This window comes from Aotus nancymaae, unplaced genomic scaffold, assembly GCF_030222135.1.
Source record: "Aotus nancymaae isolate 86718 unplaced genomic scaffold, 86718_ANA_hifiasm-v0.15.2.pri h1tg000025l, whole genome shotgun sequence".
In the NCBI taxonomy this organism is placed as follows: Eukaryota; Metazoa; Chordata; class Mammalia; order Primates; family Aotidae; genus Aotus; species Aotus nancymaae.
Window position 1 is genome coordinate 29875716 of NW_026988438.1, and position 18878 is coordinate 29894593.

The 18878-nt window shown below is 38.4% G+C and overlaps 1 protein-coding gene across 1 annotated transcript in view; it reads right to left on the reverse strand.

Moving 5' to 3' along the window:
• Positions 1-2900: 2900 nt before the first annotated feature.
• Positions 2901-18878, reverse strand: part of GARS1 (glycyl-tRNA synthetase 1) — a 38364-nt gene continuing 22386 nt past the window's right edge. Inside the window, exons 10-17 of the mRNA XM_064380493.1 lie at positions 18499-18663; positions 14357-14465; positions 13373-13517; positions 9796-9881; positions 8102-8211; positions 5387-5480; positions 4492-4682; positions 2901-3193 (exon numbers count right to left, since the gene is read on the reverse strand). Of these exons, the coding sequence (XP_064236563.1) occupies positions 3068-3193; positions 4492-4682; positions 5387-5480; positions 8102-8211; positions 9796-9881; positions 13373-13517; positions 14357-14465; positions 18499-18663 (1026 nt within the window). The 3' untranslated portion in view covers positions 2901-3067. The remainder of the gene's footprint in view (positions 3194-4491; positions 4683-5386; positions 5481-8101; positions 8212-9795; positions 9882-13372; positions 13518-14356; positions 14466-18498; positions 18664-18878) is intronic.

Genomic DNA, 18878 nt, shown 5'->3' on the forward strand with positions numbered 1-18878 from the left:
ACTGCAACCTCCGCCTCCTGGGTTCAGGCAATTCTCCCGCCTCAGCCTCCTGAGTAGCTGGGATCACAGGCACGTGCCACCGTGCCCAGCTAATTTTTTATATTTTTAGTAGAGACGGGGTTTCACCATGTTGACCAGGATGGTCTCGATCTCTTGACCTCGTGATCTACCTGCCTCGGCCTCCCAAAGTGCTGGGATTACAGGCGTGAGCCACCGCACCCGGCTAGAATGAATCTATTTCATGTGACTTCTAATGAAAAAATGATTTTGCAAGTTCTTATCACAAAGAACTTGAGACGTCTGACATCTCTAGTACCAGCTCATGAAAACAGTAAGATTATTTTCATGTTTATTAGACTTGGTGATGAATTCCTTTTCTGGAACACTACCTATATTCACTAGTTTGCTATTATGAGCTGTTGGGCAACATTAGGGTGGTGGACTCCTGCAGAAGTCAGGCACAGATAGCCTCTCTAGAAGTAACTCCATGTTCCATTTGACCGAATGCCCCAAATTCCAACTTAAGTATTAAAAACCTAATTCCTGTTACATACAGTCCATGGAAATTAGTTAGAATCTGACCTTCCCCCATCACTATTTTTGGGAGGTGTAATGAACAGGAGTAACTTCTCCGAGATCCAGTGCTATTTATCTCACTCTTGTTTAGCCCACATACACAGTTTGGTACCTACAAGTATATAAATAATTTAAAAGGCCTCAAAGAGCATTAAGCCAGAAAGACTCAGCTTTAAATAGATGTTGGGCTTGAACAGAAGAGGTGTGTGTGTGTGTGTGCACACTCAAACTCATGTGTAAAGAGTCTCTTCATTTAGAAAACAGCACTTCAACTGCTTGTGCTTAAAATCAAGCAAGTATCGTACAGACAGAACCAAGAGCTCTGCTGCTGGCCCATCTCCCTCACTCAGATGTCACTTTAGAGACCTGCTTTAGAGCAAGTGTTCTAGGAGAAATCATGTATTGCTACACAGGGGAAGGAACAAAAGAGGGCTTGCAGATTCAATAGCCAGCCTCTACGTCATGACAAATGTACCTGACAATGAAAAGTGAAGAGAGGTTTGGTTCCAATCCCTTTATGAGCCAAAGTATTAGGTTGGTGCAAAAGTAATTGCGGGTTTTGTCATTATTTTTATTTATTATTTATTTACCTGTTTATTTTAAAATGGAGTCTCAGTCTGTCACCCGGCTGGAGTGCAGTGACATGATCTCAGCTGACTGCAACCTCCACCTCCTGGGTTCAAGTGATTCTCCTTCCTCAGCCTCCCAAATAACTGGGAGTACAGGTGCATGGGATCACACCCGGCTGATTTTTTGTATCTTTAGTAGAGACAGGGTTTCACCATGTTGGCCAGGCTGGTCTCAAACTCCTGACCTCAGATGATCCACTCGCCTCGGCCTCCCAAAATGCTGGGATTACAGGTGTGAACCAACATGCCCAGCCTGTCATTACTTTTAATGGCAAAAACCACAATTACTTTGGCACCAACCTGACAGGCAAATCTCACTATGTATTTAATGTATCTTTCCCAATTAATGAGCTTAAACCAACGTCTGAGGCTGTGGTGACTGTTTGACTATGGAGGTACCTGCTGTAAAAGGAAGTAAATAAATGCAAAGTAAGGGCAGCCCCCTCCCAACGTAAGGCTTCTAGAACATACGCCCAGTAACAAGCTATATTATAAGGAATTTGAAGTGAGAGAAATCCCTAGAAAATGAAACTCAGTTTATTTAAAATCTGGCTCCTTCTAATTTAATAATGAATGCTTATAAAAGCATGAGACAGAAGAGAAATAAGCTTCAGTACAAAGCTTTCTTCCCGAAGAGGTTTGTTCAAAAATTCAAGTCTCATTCAAAGACTATTCACTGAAGACCTATGTCCAGCACTGCAGTAGGCACCATCGAAGTTGAGATACAAATGAGCAAAATCCCTGGGGGATTCCTACTTACATCTAAGAAATCACCCCTTCAATTGTTCCTCATACCGAAGACAAAAGGGCACATGGGGATCACCACTCCTCTATCCAGTGCTACAGGAAAGGAAGTGAGGACACTAGACAAGGTCACAGCTGTGGAAATAAACAGCTGCTCAAATTTACACACCCTTCAATTTTTTCCTTACAAATAAGTATAGTCTTCTGAGTGTTCTATACAAAAACATAAAAGAAGTAAAGCACCTTAAAACCTGAGTCAAAAGCTACTAGGCTAGAATCAAGACACTGCGATAAGAATTGCTAAATCAGACAAGACAGATGGGTTCCCGTAGCATCAGGAACTTAATGATTTCCAGGGCTACCAGTGGAGCTGAGTACAAGCATGCCTTAAGATAGAGGGCAAAGCTGCCAAGGCCCTCCCTCCCTCCTGGAGAATCTGCAAACAGTGGGGTTAGCAGCCCGAAAGCCCCACGCCAGCACACCGCCTCCTCCACTGCACCACTCCTGCCACCCCACCCTGCCGTCGCAGTCTTTCCCAGAATTCATTTCACCCGTTTGGAGACTGCTGTCTCTTTAGCACAATGCATTATTTTCTCAGAAAAAGATAAGATAAAAAATAGAAAACGTAAATCAATAGAAAGTAGAGGAGTGGTTACTTGGGCAGAGGTTGGAATGAGAGTGAGATAAACTGAGCATGAGACTTCTTTTGGAGTGATGGAAATGTTCTAAAATTGGTTTGTGGTGGTGGTTGCACAACTCTGTAAATACACTAAACATCACTGAACCGTACACTTAAAACAGGCTATTTTTAAGTAAATTATACCCCAATAAAGCTGTTAATTTTTTAAAAAGTATTAACTGTGTTTAACATTAAGACATGAGCATGTCTACCCAAATGTGGGAGAAACAGCCTTGCTGAAAATGAGAAAACACGAGCAGACAGATCACAAGTTTGTTCAGAATTCCCTCAATTTTAATTGCAGGGGTAAAATCAGGCAGCCACTGAAGATAAAATACAGTCCCTGCGAGTAATCACAATGCTGTTTTCTTTTGTAAAGTGAACATGATAAGAGTTATTTTTTTATTAGCGCAAGTGGTCAAAGTTGTCAAAATTGTCCTCATTCCTCGATTGTCTCTTTTTTACCAGTCTCTTGCCCTTCAAACAGAGGATACCTGGCCTCCACATCGGCCCATGTGATGCTGCCATTGGCCAGGTCTCGGACTATACTCGGCAGCTCAGAGACCTAAAGACAAGGAAAGAGAAGCCAAGTATCAACCAACTTGTTCAGATTTTTAAGAAGAATCATCCTGAACTCAGGAAACCTTACACAGAGCCAAACAATGTCATGTCGGGCCTGGGTTCATGCTCTTCTTCTAGCCCACAATGCCCACCAGTTCCCCAGATAATTCAATCCTGCTAGAAAGCCTTACCTAACTTTTCTAAATCTCCATGGCCTTGAAGTTACTTCATGTGTATTAAATTAAACTATTAGAACAAACAAGAGTCAGTCAAGTAACTTGTGTGAGGGAGTTACATAAGACTGGCAAACTGGAGAGCCCTGACGAAGGAGGCTGCTATTCCTTAGCCAAAACCAAACACTGGCCGCCGCACAGCAATGGTTCTCAAACTTCGAGAGCATGTCAGAATCATCTGAAGGTCTTGCTAAAACTAAAAAATTTCTGCCTGCCCCCTTTGCCTCTCCACCCCTAGTTTCTGATGTAGTAGGTCTGGGGTGGAAGTTTCGCTTATCTCACACATTTCCAGGTGATACTAATGCTGCTGGTCTAGGGACCACACTTTGAGAACCACACCCAGATGGGGATATAGGTCCAGTGTAGCCATATATGGTCTGTAAAAAGTCAAGCTAGAAATCCATGACTTATGGATTAGACTATGAACTCCTTCAGAAAAAAAGCAGTCTTTTGCTTCTGTTTTCCCTGTTACTATCTGTATCAAGCTAGGCAAGGAACAAGCACTTGAAATACGTGCTCAAAGTTGATAAATTAGGCAAGCAGATGTCATTTAAAGCAGCCACTCTTTCCTTTCCCTTACCATCCATCCTTCCTCTTCTGTGCTTCTATTATCTCCATTACTGCCTTCTTATTGAGCAAAATTACTGAAACATGATTCACTGTTTTGAATATATCAAAATGGAAAAGGCTGTACATACATACATACACGTGTCTGTAAAAATAAAAGATTAAAATGTCTAACCCCCCCAAAAGCCTGCCAATAAAACTATGGCAACAAATTCTTGGGATCATATTTCTCTTGCCCAATAAACAACTATAAAAGCAAACTGCTGGAGAATGAGCCCAGAGCAATACAAATGGTTATAAAATAGTAGAGAAGTGCTAATGGATATTTTCATAATTGAACCAGGGGTACTTGAGAATCTGGGCTCTGTCTGATACAAGCCATTCATTATAATTACAAAGGAAAAAAAAGACAGGGAGCATAAACGCATCAAACTCCAACACACATCAGTAAGAAGCACTACACATTTCTAAGGTTAAAAATGCCAAAGAGAAGACAAGATACCTCTGCTCTTATCTGTCGCATTGAGTCACGGTCCCTCAGAGTTGCAGTGTGGGGGGTCTTGTTCACTGTGTCAAAGTCAATGGTGACACCAAAAGCCACGCCAATCTCATCAGTCCTGGCATAGCGCCTTCCGATTGACCCAGAGGAATCATCTACTTTGTGAGACACTCCATGCCGGGTCAGGGCTTCCGCTGTCCAAAATAAACAAAGTAAATTAAAAATAAAACAATGGAGTTAAGCCCAATGTCAGCTAACTACTGTCTTACAAGCTCAGGAGACTTATAAAAGGGATTAAGACAAGAGACCAACAAGTTGAGTTGCAAGAGAAAGAAAATCCCAAAAGTTTCATAAATCCCTTGCAGGAATCCCAATCTTCACTCATACCTCCAATCTGATACAGCTGTAGGGGGAACAAATATGAGACTAAGAGCCAAGGCCAGAAGGTGAGTCCCAACTCCACCACCTCTATTTGTATGGCTCTGAGCAGGTCAATGGATGCTTCCCATTTCCCAACTGAAATAAGTGGGATATGCCAGACGACCACTAGGCTTCCTTTCAGGGGTGTGGATTCTGTGGCTGTAGATCCACTAGGGTCGCTACACTCCACTCAGGTGCCCTTGATGAACTGAGCACCGACTTCAGTATGAGAACCAAATAATTTTTAAATCTAACTCTTGGGTCCTATCTTGACTCACTCAAATGCTGGAATAAAACATTTGAGCAAGCATACCTTCTCTCTTAGAAATAAGAGTACAGGCTAAAATCACATACTCTTTATAAAATCATTTATATTCTTTATCCAATCTATATTTGTATTGAAATAAATGATAAATTTCCTAAAATACAGTCTCTTTGATGGTGTTCCCATGGAGTTTACCCAATTGAATTTGCTTACATAATTCCTTGACAAATGGCATGAATTCCTGGTTTTGGCTCAGTGGGAGGACGGAACATTTGAATGGAGCGACTACGGCAGGGAAACTGAAGAACTGGATGGTTTAAAAAAGAAAAAAATCCAAATATGTTAATTTGTAAATATCTAAATGTTAATATCCCAAATCAAAAGAGGTTAATATTCAGCAAGTGTTCAAGCATAAAATCACTATCAAAATGCCAGAAAACATGACATGAAAAGCAGTATGGCAAAAGAGAAGCAGGAGAACCAGCATTTTTTTGGTTCCATATAAAAGTCTATCTTTCTGTGGAGACTACCTAAATCATCAAACAAGTGGCAATGCCCCAAACCAAAAGCCCATTCTGTCTTTTAAGAACCTATGAGCCTTAGTGACCAAGTGAAACAGAAAAGTTTAATTAGCTCACAAACATATGTCCAAAAGAAATAGTACAAAACAAAACAGATATTCCATATACCTACACGAAAAAGTATAGCATTCTTAAACTGCCCCTGAAATAATTTCTGAGTAACTCAGAAATCAAAGAAAGCAAAAATAAGGCTGGGCACAGTGGCTCATGCCTGAAATCCCAGCACTTTGGGAGGCTGAGGCAATTCTTCTCAAGAAGAATTGCTTGAGCCTAGGAATTCAAGACCAGCCAGGGCAACATGGCAAGACCTCATCTCTACAAAAAATAAAAAATTAGATGGGCATTGTGAGGAGCACCTGTGGTCCCAGCAACTAGAGAGGCTGAAGCAGGACTGCTTGAGCCCAGAAGTTTAAGGCTATAGTGAGCTGAGATCATGCCACTGCACTCCAAATGAGCAAAAGAAGAGACCAAAAAAAAAAAAAAAAAAACCAAATAATAATAAAATAAGTGAAAATAAAAATATTCTGTGGAAAGAAAACCAATCTACAACTTTGCGTTGAAAATGGGAACTGAAGGCAGGTTCTTAAATACTTGTATAAAAGGTTCACTTTGAAGGCAAAAACATAGAATAAATTTGTCCCATAAAAATAATGAATGACACGGGTTCCAGTTTAGCCTCTCACCCAAATTTCAATTAACCTTTAATGCCAAGCAGTGACTATCTCACTATAAGTAAGGCCTGTATTCCACCAATATGGGTGCCCACATCACAGAAGGTTCAGAATTCTATTCCCTTCCTCCATCTTCTGATAATTCTATTTAATATAAGAGTAATAGGGACCTGCCTTTATAGAAAATTAATTTTTAAAATTTCACTAGCAATGTTTTTATACCACATTTATAGGCAAATGGATTGAGGAACTAGGTGCTAATAATTTAGAAACATTTTTGGCTTCCCACAGCCTAATCAAATTTCTCTTCATGATGGGAATTCATGCAATTCATAAAACACTGTGACTAATTTATTCTTGTTTAGCCCTTACAAAATTTCTATTAAAGCTCTAGTTATATTAATATTGTTAGATTCAAAGGAACAGCTAAAAGATTTTCTAAAACCTTTTTATTAGAAAAATAAGCAGAAAAGGCTTGAAGCAGACTTGACATCTAAAAAGAACACATGTGGTTATGTTTGTCATCATTTCTCAGAAAGAACTGAGCCTTGTTTGCGTACCTGGGGCCTAGCCCAGGTTCTTATAATCTGTTGAATGAATAGGGCTGCTCTTCAAGGTCAAGAAATGAAGATGCAACTTTAGGGCAGACAGTACAATACTAACTTTATTAGCTATGTATTACAATACTGCGTCAGACATTTTAAAGTACTGGTGCCCAGAACTCACCAGTTCATTCTTCACGGTTAAATGTCCTAGAAAGAACCACAGGGTTGATGGCCAACATTACGTACACTCAAGCTTTAGAATGGCAAAGTGAGTGAAGCTGTTTCTTTCAATTAACCTGACATATACAACCTCTCCTTTCTAGCCATTCTTCTGACTGGTTTTCCTAGTAATCTGCCCAGGAGTATAACTTCTGCAGGCAGAGGTAAGGTAAAAATGGTGAACTAAGGCAAGGAGATAAAGAGGAAGGCAAGGAACAGTGATTCAGAAGCATCAGACCCAAAAGAAAATTTGTGGGAGCTGATGAAAATGTCTTATAAACTTCTATCTTCAGCAATACTTGAATGCTAGGAAAGGCTCTACCTCAGATAACTATTATCCCATTTATGATCTGTCAAGCTCCCACAATGAAATCACCCAGGGTTCTTGTTTTCAAAAAAAAAAAAACACCCAGATCCCTGGGTCTCAGACCTAGTGAATCAGCATGTCCGGAGTAGAACCTAGGAATTCACATCCTTACCCCAAAAGTACCCCAGACAATTTTATGCAGTTTGAGAGGGTTCCCTTTGATACTTTACCAGAATAGATACAGCTTAGTGGTCTGGCCAAATTCTACGAGTCATCTCATCCTTCCCAATTTTCTGAAAACACAGCATATCCAGAAAGTACCATTCCTTCCATTGACATAATATAGATTGTTCCCCAACGTAACAGGTCGAGTCTCAGAACAGAGAGCACCAGGCAACTAAAACAATGGCTTCTAGAATAACTCACATATCCTAAAGCTCAAATGGTCTGTCTATAAATACTTAAGCAAAGATGAGTGTTAATAGCACTAGATTACAGTAATAACTAATTGATCACTCTAGAGTCTTATTAATATACTTCACAATGTAATTCAGAAAATTTTTATTTTCTGACACTATAACAGCACATTGTACACGAAAACTTACTGTTCTCTGTTCATCTCCTTCTCGTACATGGAATGTATGTTCAAATACCGTATACATGATCCTGCCCAGGCCAAAGGAGGGTTCAATTACATTCGGAACAACTTCTTCCACTGCAAAAGAGACAGAAATTCAATAACATTCTCTCAAATACCACAGAATGCATTTCAGATCTCTCTAAACAATTATTAGCACAAAAAATATCTCTATTCTAGATGGATTTTGATCTCTGTATATCAGAATAAAGAAGCCAGAACATACCTAAAAACTATTTGCTGATAGGAAACATGCCTTTGAAGAGAAAGTTGGAGTGAAAAAAACCTTTCACCAAATTCTGTTTATAAAGTGTAAAAATGAAACCTGAATTACCAGAATATTTCTTTACCGGTTGGCAAACTACAAATAGCAGCAGCTACACTTTGTCTCTATTACCTGCCTCACCTACTCAGAAAGCATAAAAACTCTAAGCCTTTTTAAAAGATTTTGCTGAATTTAAAATCTACCACAGCTGGCAAAATTAACAAAACCAATTTCTATGTGCAAAAAGTATTACATGGTTTGTGTTTAACTTTTTAGCTTGTTATCTTGATAAGAACTTGTTCAGAACAAAATTACTGGCATTGTATCACCAACGTTCTGGGGTCAGGAGGCCCTTAGGGAAGAGTTTGGTCAGATAACAGCACTCCATCAAAGACATCTTATAGGGGCCCACGGCTCATCCCATGGGTAAGACAACACCCACGGTATACACAGGAATTAATATTGATAATTATTACTTATTATTTGGAAAGGAGGAAGCACTGCTATGTGCTGCCCAGGTCTAATAACTGGTCATAACCTTGGAGAGTTTATGTTTTATGGGAAATGAGATCACTGGTACCAAAAACTCACACATGTAGGGGAAAAGAGAGGCTGTTTCTTATGTCTATGATAAAGGGTAATATTTCAGAAACATGATTAAGGCATTTTCCCCTGATCCTTCTGTGGCATCTGAGTAACAGTGATGTGCAGCTCTGAACCAGCTGCCAGGATCATGGCTACAAAGTCCCAGAGCATGATGGAGAAGCCCATGCTTACTTCTACCACTGCTCACTGAAGCCTGGCTACGAGACAGGTGAAGAACAAAAGGAAAGGCAGGCTCTCCACAGGCAGTAGCTTCTCAAACACCCACTACTACCCTGTTTCCAGGAATTTCAATTCAGTCACAAATAAACTTCAGCATCCTTCATATATGTTCCAAATTACTCATTGCCGAATTCCCAGAATTTGTTCTACAAAAAAAAATCATCTTCTTAACTTTTAAAAAAGCATGAAACATCATTGATCTAAATGACTTTTTAACAAGTTATTTTGCCAAAAAGACAGGGAATCAGGGCCAGGTGTGGACGCTCATGCCTGTAATCCCAGCACTTTGTGAGGCTAAGGCAGGTGGACTGCTTGAGCCTAGGAGTTCAAGACCAGCCTGGGCAACACAGCAAAACCTCATCGCTACAAAAAATACAAAAATTAGTTGGGTGTGGTAGCTTGCGCCTGTAGTCCCAGCCAATTGGGAGGCTGAAGCAGGAGGAACGCTTGAGCCTGGGAAGCAGAGGTTGTGCCACTGCACTCCAGCCTGAGTGACAGAGTGAGACCCTGTCTCAAACTTAATGAAAACTTTAAGGAGCAATGCTTTTTATTTATTATTTTTACAAATTTACCATATAGTGTTTTCTGGAATCTCTTCACATTGACCATGTCTTTTGTTAACTGAAATGTTTTCCCTTCAGTTTCAACTGTAAATTCCCTACAAAGAAACAACACACATTTTGTATTAGTTCAAACAGGCACTCCATGCCTTAATTTAAAGGAATTTTGTAGACTGTTAAATTTTGATTTTTATAACTTGATCAACTCTCCAGGTATAATAAGTGACATCAAATTTAAATTATTTCATAAAAAAACAAATTAAGTATTATTCTAACAATGGCACCAAAAAGTACTCTGAGGAGGCACCCCAAATTTTGACTAGTTTTATAAAACTCCACAAGTGACTTAATGACAATTTCCTTTGGTTTTAAGATCAAGGTAAAACCAAAAACAACTTTTTAAAAATTCAGTTTTAGAATAATAACAACTTTGTCAGAAATAAGCCTGCTAGTAAAAAAAAAAAAAAAAACAAAAAACGGTTCTCATTATTGTCCCAACAAATGTAAAAGTGAACCAGTATGCCATCTTACAGAAGTAATTTTACAATCCAATACCCGCAGTATTTTCAAAATAAATTTTGACATTTATATTGATGAAGATCAGTTTAAAAGAAGTTTAATGTTTCTGTTTCATATGGCAATATAAAATATTATCCCCACCCCCCCCCCAAAATCATTGGCTCCCTTGTATTTGTGTCCTGAGACATGTCCATTCAGTTTCAGGTTATAAGAATTCACCTTTATAAAGAGCTTCATGTAATACCTGTATTTCAGCTTATGAGGTATTTCCTCATATTCTGATTATCAATTTGGATTTCTCTTGCCTCCCAAGCAATTGAGTGCTAGGATAGAGAGCCCTCATGTGGTTGTCTCAGAAGCTGGATAGTTGGCATACGTTATAACAGGATTTTGCTAGTTTTTACCTGTAATAATCTCATGCCTCATCTGACTGGTGTTCAATGAATTCTTCTGTTTTTACTATTTTGTCTGAAGTCTGTGTGTGCATGCATTAAAGGTTCCATCACATACACAATGCCATATGCATCCTCTCTGTGAGCACAGTCTAAGTGTGTCGAAGTTAACAGCTATAAAAGAGTTGCAATTGGGTCAGGCATGGTGGCTCACGCCTTTAATCGCAATACTTTGGGGGGCCAAGGCAGGCAGATCACCTGAAGTTAGGAGTTCAAGAACAACCTGGTCAACATAGTGAAACCCCATCTCAACTAAAAATACAAAAAATTAGCTAGGCGTGCTAGTGCACACCTGTAGTCCCAGCTATTCCAGAGGCTGAGGCAAGAGAATCGCTTGAACCTGGGAGGTAGAGGTTGCAGTGAGCCAAGATCACACCACTGCACTCCAGCCTGGGCGACAGAGTGAGACTCTATCTCAAAACAAACAAAGAGTTGCAATTGGTAAGGAGACAGCCATTATTTGAGAATAATTAATAAGGCAAACTGTGTTAATGGATAATAATATTTAACTAGTAACATAACTTAGTCCATTTTAATGGGATTTGATATTGTTTTACTATATAAATAGATGTTAATTCTGGAAGAACAGAAATGTTTTTAAATTTTTCTGAAACATAATTATATCTTCAACTTGCAAGAGTTCATCTTTGTCCCATCTGTTGTTTGTTCCTTTTCCTCTTTTCCCATCTTCTTGTGGAATATGTTTTCTTTTTCTACTTTATCTCCACTATTGGTTTATTAGTTACACCCCTTTTGTTTTTGTGTTTTTCTTCCCCCAGGTGACTGCTTTAGAGTTCACTCTATGCATTTCTGCATTTTTTAACTTATCATAGTGTATCTTCAAGTAATATTACACCATTTCACATATAACGTATATACCTTGCAAGATTCTATTCTCAATTCTCTGCTCCCATCCTTTGTGCTATTGATAGCACACATTTTACTTCCACGATATAAATTCTATATTATTGTTTTTACTTTAAATACTCCGTTACCTTTTAAAGAAATTAAGAGATAAGAAAGAAAATGTCATTTATATTTACTCACAGATTTATCATTTCTAGATCTCTTAAGTTCTCTGGGTAGATCTAAACTTTCATTCTTCTGCCTGAAGAAGTTCCTTTAACAATTCTCATAGTCGAAGTCTGCTGGCAATGCACTTTCAGAGCCCTGGATTGTCTAAAACAGGGGTGTTCAATCTTTTGGCTTCCCTGGGCCACACTGGAAGAACTGTCTTGGACTGTTCATAAAATACACTAACACTAATGACAGCTGATGAGCAAAGAAAAAAAAATTACAAAAAAAAACCTCACAATGTTTTTTGAAAGTTTACGAATTTGTGTTGGGCAGCATCCAAAGCCATCCTGGGCTACATGCAGCCCGCGGGCCGCAGGTTGGACAAGCTTGGTCTTAAAGTATTTCCTCTTCATTTTTGAAAGATTTTTTTGCTGGGCATAGGAATTTTGTCTTAAAGCACTTTAAAAGATCTGATTCCATTATATTGTGATCTACATGGTTTTTGATATGAATTCTAATCATTCTTGTATGCATTTGTTTTTATGTAATGAGTCTTTTCCCCTCTAGCTGTTTAAAGGTTCTTTCCTTCATCCCTGGTTTTCAGTTATTTGATTCTCACGTCTTCATGTGGTCATCTTGTGTTTATCCTGCTTGAGGCTAAGCTTCTTGAATCTGTAATTTTAGAGTTTTCATCAAATTTGGAAAATTTCCAGCTACTGTATAATGTTTTTTTCTATACACCCTCTCTAGGACTCTCAATTACACATGCGTTAGACTCCCTGATGCTGTCCCACTGGACACTTTTTTCCCAGTCTCTTTTTTTCTGTGCTTCATTTTGGATAGTTTTTACTGCTATGTCTTTAAGTCCAATGACCTTTCTTCTATAATGTTTAATCTACTGTTAATCCCAGCCAGTGAAATTTTCATTTGAGATATTACCACTAGATGTTCCATGTTGTTTATATACATAAACGTGTTTATATACATATACACATGTATTTTTCCATTTCTCACCTCATATGTTTATGTCTTCCTTTACACCCTTGAGTACACAAAGCATATTTATAATAACTGCTTTAACATCCTTATGTATTTACTGCATCATGTTTGTTTTATCTGGGTGTTTCCTTCAACTGACTTTACTCCACATTTTCCTGCTTTTTCATATATATAGTAATTTTTATTGTTTGCCAGACATTGTAAATTTTACATTGTTTAGTGCCGGATTTTGTTGTATTCTTTAAAGGCTTTTCTCTATTGTTTATATTCCTGTTTACACAATTACACAGAGTATTCTAAACCTCCAAAAAGGAAAAGTGACCTGAGAAACAGCAGATGTAGTTTCTAACCTTTCCTCAGCCTGGCCGGACAAGTCTCTTTGTTTAAGAAAGTTATTAGGAAAAAAATCTTTATACTCTGTTTCAAATCTTTTTTTCCAGGCTATCACGCCAAAATCCCAGCAGATGGTTCTTCAAATGCAGCCAAGATACAGTACTTATCTGCAAAAAATCTTAAGAAATTAATCTCACCCTAACTTTCAGAACCTGGCAGAAGACACAACTGACTGGAGCCCATGGAAGAGTAAACATCTTAACTCTTACCCTTTCTCATTCAGCAGCATCTCCATTTCTGTAATGTAGCACTCATCACAAATGGCAAGATACTCCATCACCAGTTTTGCATCCTTCTTATACGCCTTACCAATTGCTCCCTTGTTGGGTTCAAACTGAACAACATTGACAGTTTTGTATGAAGTAGTCAAGGAATCCAAAACTACAGCACTGCCTCAATATTTCAGAAAATGATCCTGAGAACAATCAATCATCAACTTAAAACCATCCCAGCACTTATCAGTACTCCAGATACTGTTTATGTTGATTTCCCTGTCCACAAAATCATTTGGCCAAATCTTACCCAAAATTAACACCATCAACAGAAACTTTTCCAGCTACAGTGAGAAAAAGAAAATATTATCTAATCAGTAATGACCCAACCCACAGCATAAATTCCTTCTTGATAAGAATTTATGTCTAAAATGCCCAAAACAAGATTTCATGTCACTGACCTACCCCTAAGACATCAGCTAGTAAAGAAAGGAAATTACAGCCTAGTAAAGAAAGAAAATTTCTATTTTGCTGATTTTCAGACCAAGTGAGCTAAATTATCATTTTATCTACTATCAAATGGCACTAAATTAACGGAAAAAGCTTTCACCAGGTACCCTTTATTTAAAGAGCATATAGGTAGGTGCAGGTGTGAAGTGCATTTTGGAAACAGCTGAGAAAAATTATTAACACTCACAGCTATTTGGAGCATTTTTCTGAATATGCTTCTTTTAAAGACCAACCATTTAGTGGGCACACATCAGACTACAAGTACAGAAAATAGGAAAGGAATGAAAGAATAGGTAAAATAATAGGTTTAAACAAGTGTTACCATGATATCTAAAACATCTCCATTTATCCATAGAACAAGGTACTTATACATTAGCAAGATGTTTGCTTATACATTAGCAAACTTGGACTTATACATTAGCAAGATGTTCACACTTTGGTCCTGAGTTTTTGGAGTGACCAGAAAGGATATGGGTTCCTTCAGAGGTTTCTCAGCTACAAGTGGGACTTTGGTGGCTCGTGAATGACAGGAGAGGTCATAACAGGAACGATCAGCACATCCAACAATCTCAATCCAACCCTAAAAAGATATCAGCAATAAAAACATTACTTACTTATTATTACTTACATTGGGTTCACTCACAAACGCATGGAGATTATAACCCTTTCATATGTTCAAGGATAATGATTATAAAATCTCCATCAAATTTTATAAATATTTGAAATGGGAATAGTCTCATATATCAGGCAGCTAATAAGCCTATAAAATATAATTCACACTGATCTAGGTGTGACGGCTCATGCCTGTAATCCCAGCTCCTTGGGAGGCTGAGGTGGGAGGATCACTCGAGGCCAGGAGTTTGAGACCAATCTGGGCAACACAGTGAGACCCCCATCTTAAAAAAAAAAGAAAGAAAAAATATATAATTCACACTGTACACAAAGTAGTCTTCTTTCTGGATGGATTTATATTGTCATATTGCATCTGTGGGGTAAACTAACATATTCTGGAATTTAATTATGGGAATTAAATGTGAACCTAGACAAAGCCTGTAATTTTGGTGCAAATTTGTGACAGGAATAAAAATGAATTTGGCAGAAACCACTATTCTTTGTATGGAGTACCTACTGTTCTCACAACTTGATATCAGATGACTGACTAAACACATACTTCAGCTGGCCATAAATGTGGGCATTTGAATTCAATTCACTTTCTTTACTGAACAAAAGAAAACTCAGTATAAGAGTGAGTAAAGTTTAGGTCACACAATAAAATTAAATAAGAGCATTATGATCACATTGGTGCCAGGTTCCCTTTCTTACAAATACATACATAAGGTACTTTTAAAAAGCAAAATTTAAATTATTTTCAAAGAACACACAATGAATTGAATACTTGTGTCCTTGGCAAAGTTTGTATATTGAAATACTAATTCCCAACATGATGGTATTAGGAGGAGGTGCCTTTGGGAGGTGATTAGGTCATGAGGGTGGAGCCCCAATCACTGTGATTTGGCACCCCTATAAAAGGGATCCCAGAGAGCTCTCTTGCCCTCTTTCACCATGTGAGGATAAAACAAGAAATTGGCAGTAGGTGACTGAGAATGGGGTCCTCACAACAATCAGACCATGCTAGCACCCTGATCTCTGACTTCCAGCCTCCAGAACGGTGAGAAATCAATGTCTGTTGTTTACAAGCCACTCAGCATGTGGTGCTTTCTTATAGCAACCCCAACCATAACAAACTCTTAAGAACTCATTATTTCAATAAGAATAAGAGTTTGTAAAGAGCTTATTTTGGTAGGTATCTAGTTAGTCCTTCTCATGAATATATATATATATATATTTTTTTGCTTTTGATCCAAAGACTTTGGGAAAATTCAACCATCAAAACTAAGTTTAACCAGTCACGGTGGCTCACGTCTGTAATCCCAGCACTTTGGGAGGCTGAGACAGGTGGATCACCTGAGGTCAGAAGTTCAAGATCAGCCTGGCTAACATGGAGAAAGCCTATCTTCACTAAAAATACAAAAATTAGCCGGGTGTAGTGGTGAGAATCTGTAATCCCAGGTACTCGGGAGGCTGAGGCAGGAGAATCGCCTGAACCCAGGAGGCAGAGGCTGCAGTGAGCTGAGAACGCACCACTGCGCTCCAGCCTGGGTGACAGAGCAAGGCTCTGTCTCAAAAAAAACAAAACAAAACAGAAACTACTAAGCTTTCCAAGCACATTATCACATGGGGTGTTTGTAGAAAGAAAGCAAATATAAAACTCTTATGAACTCAGAAATCTCAACACAAAACAACAACAAAAGGATAAAGAATAAAAACATATAACCTGGCAATCTGACATTCTCTATACATGTCGACTAGTCAGTATATTTACGTTCTTAAACATATAATTTGGTGGTTATAATTTACTAAAGATGTCAACTAACATTTATGTACTACAAGGTAAAATTACAAAAACATGCCTGAGCATAACAACGTCGGAATAGTGGTTACTTCTTGGAGGGGGAAAGAATTGGTGTGGCATTAACTGCAATGGTAACTTTTTTTAATTAAAAAATATATAAAGCACACAAAAAGTATTACACTCTCTAAGGGAGTTCTCCCTTCTCCTTTAGAGCATTTGGGACTCTGGAGCTTCTTGTTTCATTTAGCCCTGCTTCAAGTGACTCCATTTTCTGATCCCCAACCCTCACAGTGGCACTCAGCTAGCAAGCATACAGTGGGGTTTATAAAGCAGTACAGCATAACTGTTAAGAGCATGGGCCTGGCATCAAACAGACAGGTTTATATATCTCAGCTTCACCACTCACTAGCTATGAGACTTAAGTAAATTACTTAACTGAGACAGCAAGAACAACATCTGGTTTAATCTAAAATTAGAGTCAGAACAAACTTAAGAGAAGGACCTGGGTATGAAACAAAAAGAAAAGAAAGAATCTTTTCTCATACAAAAGGAAAAACATTTTATTGGTTTGATCTGAAAATTAAAAGAAATTCCAAAAAATCTAAAAAGTGTAAAGAAATTAATGATCACCCATAATCCTAAAAATAATTATTATTATCAATTTGACATGTCAAGCAAGCTTGCTAAGAAAATCCTAACAGATAACAGCAATTCTTTCCCAATTCTACAATGGAAAAAGAATATATTAAAAACAACATCATTAATAGTCATTTATAAATACATGCATATGTGTGTGTTTGTAACACACAGACAAGTCATATAGAGAAGGCTGACATACCCAAGACCATGGAGATAAGCATGATCTTTTTTTTTTTTAGACAAGGCTTTAATCTGTCACCCAGACTTGAGTTCAGTGGTGCAATCACAGCTCACTATAGCCTTGACCTCCCAAGGCTCACGTGATCTTCCCACCTCAGCCTCCCAAGCAGCTGAAACTACAAGGGTGTGCTACCACACCTGGCTAATTTTTGTTTTTTTTTGTAGAGATGGAGTCTTGCTATGTTTCTCAGGCTGGTCTCAAACTCCTGAGCTCAAGCAATCCTCCCACCTCGGTCTCTCAAGGTGCTGGGATTACAAGCATGTGCCACCACACCTGACCAGTTTTGACGTTTGTTATGAAAAACAACGAAGTTATGTGACAGAGACTCATAACGCTAAAAATATTTACCATTTGGTCCTTTATAGAAAATGTTTGCTCAATATAAAGAGACATAAAACACTTGGGAAGAGGCATACAATTTTAAGTTCCATTTTCTATATAATATTCTTCAGAATTATTTTTTCCTTTTTGTTTTACTAGTCATTGCTTTTTAAAAATATGCCTAATTTTGATTTTTAATTTTAAAAAATCATAAAAAGAAAGCCATTTTAAAAAGTAAAAACTGAACCAGGGGTACACTTGAACCAATGACCCTGGACTAAAGTAGTCTCTTTCTATGCAGGTGAGGAAGCCTTTCTAACACGCAATAAGGGAGACACCAAAAGACTCTCAGCCCTTGCTTTGGATGCCACATTTCCCCCTGCCACCCATTTGGACAGCATCTCCTATATGCAAATGCCTTTACATTTCTCAGCTTCAGTACTAATGCTCATGTTTGGTGGTGGAGACTGGAGGGGTGACAGGGCACAGGGGCAGGGGGGTACCTGGAGATCGTCTCTGAATTTTGAGTTAAATATATAACATTTGAGAAAGGTAGTTCTTAAGCAAGACATCAGAATCAACTAGCATATTCCTCAAAGCTACCATGTATCTCATTAAGCTAAGAGCACTATGACTGTCTTTACTCAACCTCTCCACCATTTGCTGGGACTCTTGCCAGGAAGAAGAGGCCAATGTGTCTTAGATCTACTCCAGGATATTGTCAGTAATGCTGCCAATACACTATGTAGCTAGCATACACATTAGCACTGCCCCATCATCAACTCTTTCTCTCTCAGCTATCTAAGACTACAACGGGCTCCTAGGACACTTATAAAAAGGCAGGAGGCAAATGCTTTTTCCGTTTTGCTCAGAAAAGATCTAGTTTCTTTTCTCTTTGTTCCTCTGTGACATAAAGTGCACAGAAGTCCATTTTGAAACCTGTGCTCCTAAGTTAACAATGTGAAAACCATACAGTAAACAGCATTCCACTCCACTTACGTAGGATGTTTTGGATTCTGCATCCCAACAGTCACAGGCGTAATGGGCCATCTCATTCTCCATGTGCTGCCGGAAACGGAGTTTATCTGGAGATATTCCAACCTTCGTGAGGTAGAGGTAGATGCGGCCGATGAAATAGCCTAATACTGTGTTATTAATCACTCCCTAAATCAATCAACCAATAAGCAAGGAAGCACGGAGGAAGAAAAGAAAACATACATTAATACTCTTGAAGGCCAAGGTACCATTTTCCATTGACTCATTCTACTGAAAAATATTTGAAATCTAAGGTAAACTATTTTATCTTGCTTTCAAAACAATTTTAAATACTCAGAATGAGATCTCGGTTATTTTTTAATGGGTTAATGTCAAGATGATGA